The sequence below is a fragment of the Sinocyclocheilus grahami genome, unplaced genomic scaffold, assembly GCF_001515645.1.
Source record: "Sinocyclocheilus grahami isolate Dianchi unplaced genomic scaffold, SAMN03320097.WGS_v1.1 scaffold744.1, whole genome shotgun sequence".
Classification (NCBI taxonomy): Eukaryota; Metazoa; Chordata; class Actinopteri; order Cypriniformes; family Cyprinidae; genus Sinocyclocheilus; species Sinocyclocheilus grahami.
The window spans coordinates 161578-166407 of NW_015505923.1; the positions used below are offsets into that span (position 1 = coordinate 161578).

At 37.8% G+C, this 4830-nt stretch overlaps 1 protein-coding gene across 1 annotated transcript in view; it reads right to left on the reverse strand.

Annotated features, from left to right (window-relative positions):
- Positions 1-2764: 2764 nt before the first annotated feature.
- The window catches only part of adam23b (ADAM metallopeptidase domain 23b), a 47079-nt gene continuing 45013 nt past the window's right edge, over positions 2765-4830 (reverse strand). The window contains exon 23 of the mRNA XM_016245066.1: positions 2765-2885. Within this exon, the coding sequence (XP_016100552.1) occupies positions 2840-2885 (46 nt within the window). The 3' untranslated portion in view covers positions 2765-2839. The remainder of the gene's footprint in view (positions 2886-4830) is intronic.

The following is a 4830-nucleotide window of genomic DNA, read 5'->3' on the forward strand; positions in this document are numbered from 1 at the left end:
CATACAGCATTTATATGAAATTAACATTGCTATAATAACATATTTTGAATAAACGTTTGCTAAAAATGCAAGTTTAGTCACAAACATTTGTAAAAATGGGCACTAAATGCACTCCGTAAAAAAAAAACAAAGCACAAGGCAACAAAAATATTTAATTAGAAAGAGTACAATTATATTAGAATTCACCTTAAAGAGATAATTCACCTAAAAAGGAAAATTCTGCCATCATTTCCCCTTTTGACTTTTTTCTAAAACTAAGTTATTTTGTATGGTGGAAACGCAAATTAAGAGTTTGTAACCACAGCGTATTAATTCATTCCCTCTTGACCATGACCGAACTAAATTAAAATGTTCTAAACGACATAACTAAACGAGGGAACTAATTAATAAAATACAGCCACAAACTAATAAGTTGTGGGAATTCATTCTTAATTCATAGATACGATATCTATTTTTGATTCCCCATGTCAGGTGTGGTGCGCCGTAATTTTGCCAATATACACACACAGGACAGGTTATTAGGAAAACTGCAGTTATGCCTCAAACCATCAGCGCAGAGCCAAAGAACAATTAACGTGACTACCAATCCTCCTCCAATGCATTTTTATGCTTCAAGCTCTAGACTAGAGGGCCAAAACGTAGCTAGTCTCAGCCTCAGACGCCATCTAATATTGAACTGCACACTGGTCTGTTATTGTAGGGACATTGACATTACATTTTCACGCCCCTACACATGACACTAAACAAAATGAACTGTGATCGGTTGCTTTACATGTCAATCAGACAATCTCTTCGGTGGTGCTTGGCCAATGAAAGCTGCTTATGGAATCCAAACCTTCTGCCGTCAGTCTGAAGGTCATGCTATGTGAGACAAAGGTTAGCCTACATAAGTGTTTAATGCTTGTTTAAATGAATGATGTCCGATTCTTGAACAATCATTCATTATTAACAGCCAGGAACCATTTGAAATGATGCACAATATCGAACCGAATCAAACTTTAGTTCCAGGTTGATGGTGCAAGATGCACAGCCCAAGTAGCACACAAGAACCGTATGAGCCAGTTCAGGTACATGATCAACTAAATGTTTTTTTTTTAATTGGTTCATTGAAATGAACTTTCCAAAAGAACTGGTTCGCTGAAATGATTCGTTTTTTTCATTTAGTGTGAACTTTAATACTAAAAGTGACAGGATATTTTGCCTCCGATCTTGAAAATAAAAGGAATCAAGAATGTTCGAACTGTGAAATCTGTGTATTCAAACAAGCGCATTTTATAAAAAGATTGTATCAATTACTCATTATATATTTAGAATAATGATAAATTAGTTTAATATATAGGTTAAAATAGACGATATACTTATCCAGAGAGAAAGCCCACCCACACACTCTTCTGATTGGCTTTTTGATCGATTTTGTCACGTCATGTAGCCGTGTCGTGTCTGGTATAGACAAATTGCTTGTTGATATATATACTATGGTAGTTTCGTGCTGCTTTTTAAAAATTTTGACATTACTAGACCTTTTCGTCATTGGCGTAGAGTTGCCAAAATATTCTACACTCTTAAAAATAAAGGTGCTTCAAAAGGTTCTTCAAGCGATGCCATAGAAGAACCATTTTTGGTTCCACAAAGAACCATTCAGTCAAAGGTTCTTTAAAGAACCATCTCTTTCTTACCTTTTTGTAATCTGAAGAATCTAAAAGGTTCTTCTATAACCTTTTGTGAGGTTCTTCAGATGTTAAAGGTTCTTTATGGAACCATTTAGACAAAAAGGTTCTTCTATGGCATCGTGAAGCACCTTTATTTTTAAGAGTGTAACTGACATCTTTAGTGTTCCACTGAAGAAAGAAAGTCACACAGTATTGGAAAAACATGAAAGTATAAACTAAATGACAGAATTTTCATTTTTGCACGAGCTATTCCCATAGATGTCTCTGGTCATTTATATGTAGAATTAAATCTATCCCATAAATTCAACTCAACATGTCTCTCTAAGGCTAAGCCATGCAGCTATCAATTACTTCCATCAAGAAATTAAGGGGGTCTGAGATTGTGTGGGTAATATTTATGCTCTTCAAAGGTAGTTATGCTGTATTCTGCTGAATGTGGGCATTAGCCATGCGAAACCTTCAAGGCCAGGCTGCTGTGATGTCATGCTTCTGTAATGTAAGAATGATCTGATTGGCTGCTAGGGTAGAGGGAGCTATGTCAATAAAGATGGCTCAGTGACAGACGGTGGAGCTTATAAAAGGGGGTGGAGCTACATAACTAAGGTATTGTTGGTTGAGTTCTTTACTATTATGTGTAACATTTTCAAGTATAACTAATGCCAGAAAAGAGCAGCAAAAACAGCAGCCCAGCTGAATAGAGAAGCTCTGGAGGTCGGAGCGTTCCTTCTGTCCACTAGATGGCAGATGCATTTGGATCGATGCAGCTATCAATTACTTCCATCAAATTAGCTATCAAGAAATTAAGGGGGTCTGAGATTGTGTGGGTAATATTTATGCTCTTCAAAGGTAGTTATGCTGTATTCTGCTGAATGTGGGCATTAGCCATGCGAAACCTTCAAGGCCAGGCTGCTGTGATGTCATGCTTCTGTAATGTAAGAATGATCTGATTGGCTGCTAGGGTAGAGGGAGCTATGTCAATAAAGATGGCTCAGTGACAGACGGTGGAGCTTATAAAAGGGGGTGGAGCTACATAACTAAGGTATTGTTGGTTGAGTTCTTTACTATTATGTGTAACATTTTCAAGTATAACTAATGCCAGAAAAGAGCAGCAAAAACAGCAGCCCAGCTGAATAGAGAAGCTCTGGAGGTCGGAGCGTTCCTTCTGTCCACTAGATGGCAGATGCATTTGGATCGTATCCTCGCCGTTTGACGTTCCTTGTTGTTTGGAAGAAGAGGAAAGAGAAAATTTATTGGGAAACAAAACACTAATCATCATAACTGTGGCTCTGGTTCAGCTCCACGGTATTCAAATAAGAGAAATTAAATTCTACACTTGCTCTGCAATGGCTGAAATACATTGCTTACTGAAGTTAACACACTGTGGAACTGAAGCAGAACGATCTTCACTAAGAGAACAGTACTGTCGCCATGCCTTACGTCAGCGGACAAAGACAAGGGCGATTGTCTGGCAATGGGCTATTTCAGTGGAAATGGACTGCTTCGAGAAGAACAGACCACACTCAGTGAACATGTGATCTGTTGATGGGGTGTAGGTCTTAAGGGCGTTCACACTGACAGCAATTATGCAACTTGAAATCCGAAATTTTCATGAGACTTGAAGATTTTAAGAGGCATGAGTAATGATATAACAAGTGTGCAAGATAAAGAAAAGACACTACGCCAAGAAGGCACAACTATAACTATATAGGTTATATGTTTATGCTCTGCAATGGCTGAAATACATTGCTTACTGAAGTTGTTAACACACTGTGGAACTGAAGCAGAACGATCTTCACTAAGAGAACAGTACTGTCTCCATGCCTTACGTCAGCGGACAAAGACAAGGGCGATTGTCTGGCAATGGGCTATTTCAGTGGAAATGGACTGCTTCGAGAAGAACAGACCACACTCAGTGAACATGTGATCTGTTGATGGGGTGTAGGTCTTAAGGGCGTTCACACTGACAGCAATTATGCAACTTGAAATCCGAAATTTTCATGAGACTTGAAGATTTTAAGAGGCATGAGTAATGATATAACAAGTGTGCAAGATAAAGAAAAGACACTACGCCAAGAAGGCACAACTATAACTATATAGGTTATATGTTTGGATACCTTTCTATGTCTTCTGTGTATATGCCAATGTTTGTTCATATAGCACCGTGATAATTTGAGGCGTGACAGTTCATGTCACTTGACTTGACTTTAATTTAGTTTAAAATTGATTGACTCCATAATATTACGTTAAAAGTAATTTAGTTAACATTTGTTAACATTAGTTAAATACATTATCAATCATGGACTAACAATGAAAAATACACATAGGCTATAGCATTATTAATCTTAGTTCATGTGAAATTAAACAAGTTGTATCTGTTACTATGAATTAATGGACCTGGGTTAAACCAAGCTAACAGTGAGAAAATGTGTTTTTATTAACTATCAAATAGTTAATGAGTAACTGTTAGTGTATTGCTCATTGTTAGTTAATATCACCAATGCTTTAATGTTAACTAATGGAAATGTAAAGTCCCCCTGTGGTGAAAATCAAGTTTTAGACAAACCATGTGCCAATCTATTAATCAACACCATTGCTGAGTATTTTCTCATTAAAACTGTAGTTTCCCAAAGGCTGACCCAGAAATGTGGTTTGAAACAGCCCAGGTTTGCTACGTCACAAACCAATAACCAATCACGTCAAGGGATCGATTCCTATCACTAGCATGCAAAATATACCAATACCAGCACAAAACCAAAAATAAACCAGAGCAAAAAACCCATGAAGCTGTGGTTTAATGTGAATTTAGAACCGCTAACTAGCATTATAACCCGTGGCAACAGTGTAAAAGTAGCCCGGAGTCAGATGCACCTCTCCCGCAGCTGCGTTTGCACTTCACGCGGGTATGTATGCTCGCGGGCGTGAATTAACAATCACAAACAGCTGTATTCGAGTCTTCAATGCATTTTGAGGACACAACATTGTCAAGTAAGTAACTTTAACAAATGTTACAGTATTCACTGTAGTTGTCCGCTAGTAAAAACATAGTTTTATCAGTCATTATCCGTGTATTGTTTTGCGGTTACTACAGTTCAGTGGATCAGGAGGCGCCGGCTGGTATGTGACTGAGTGGAGGCGGGACTCATTTGCATATTCATAGATC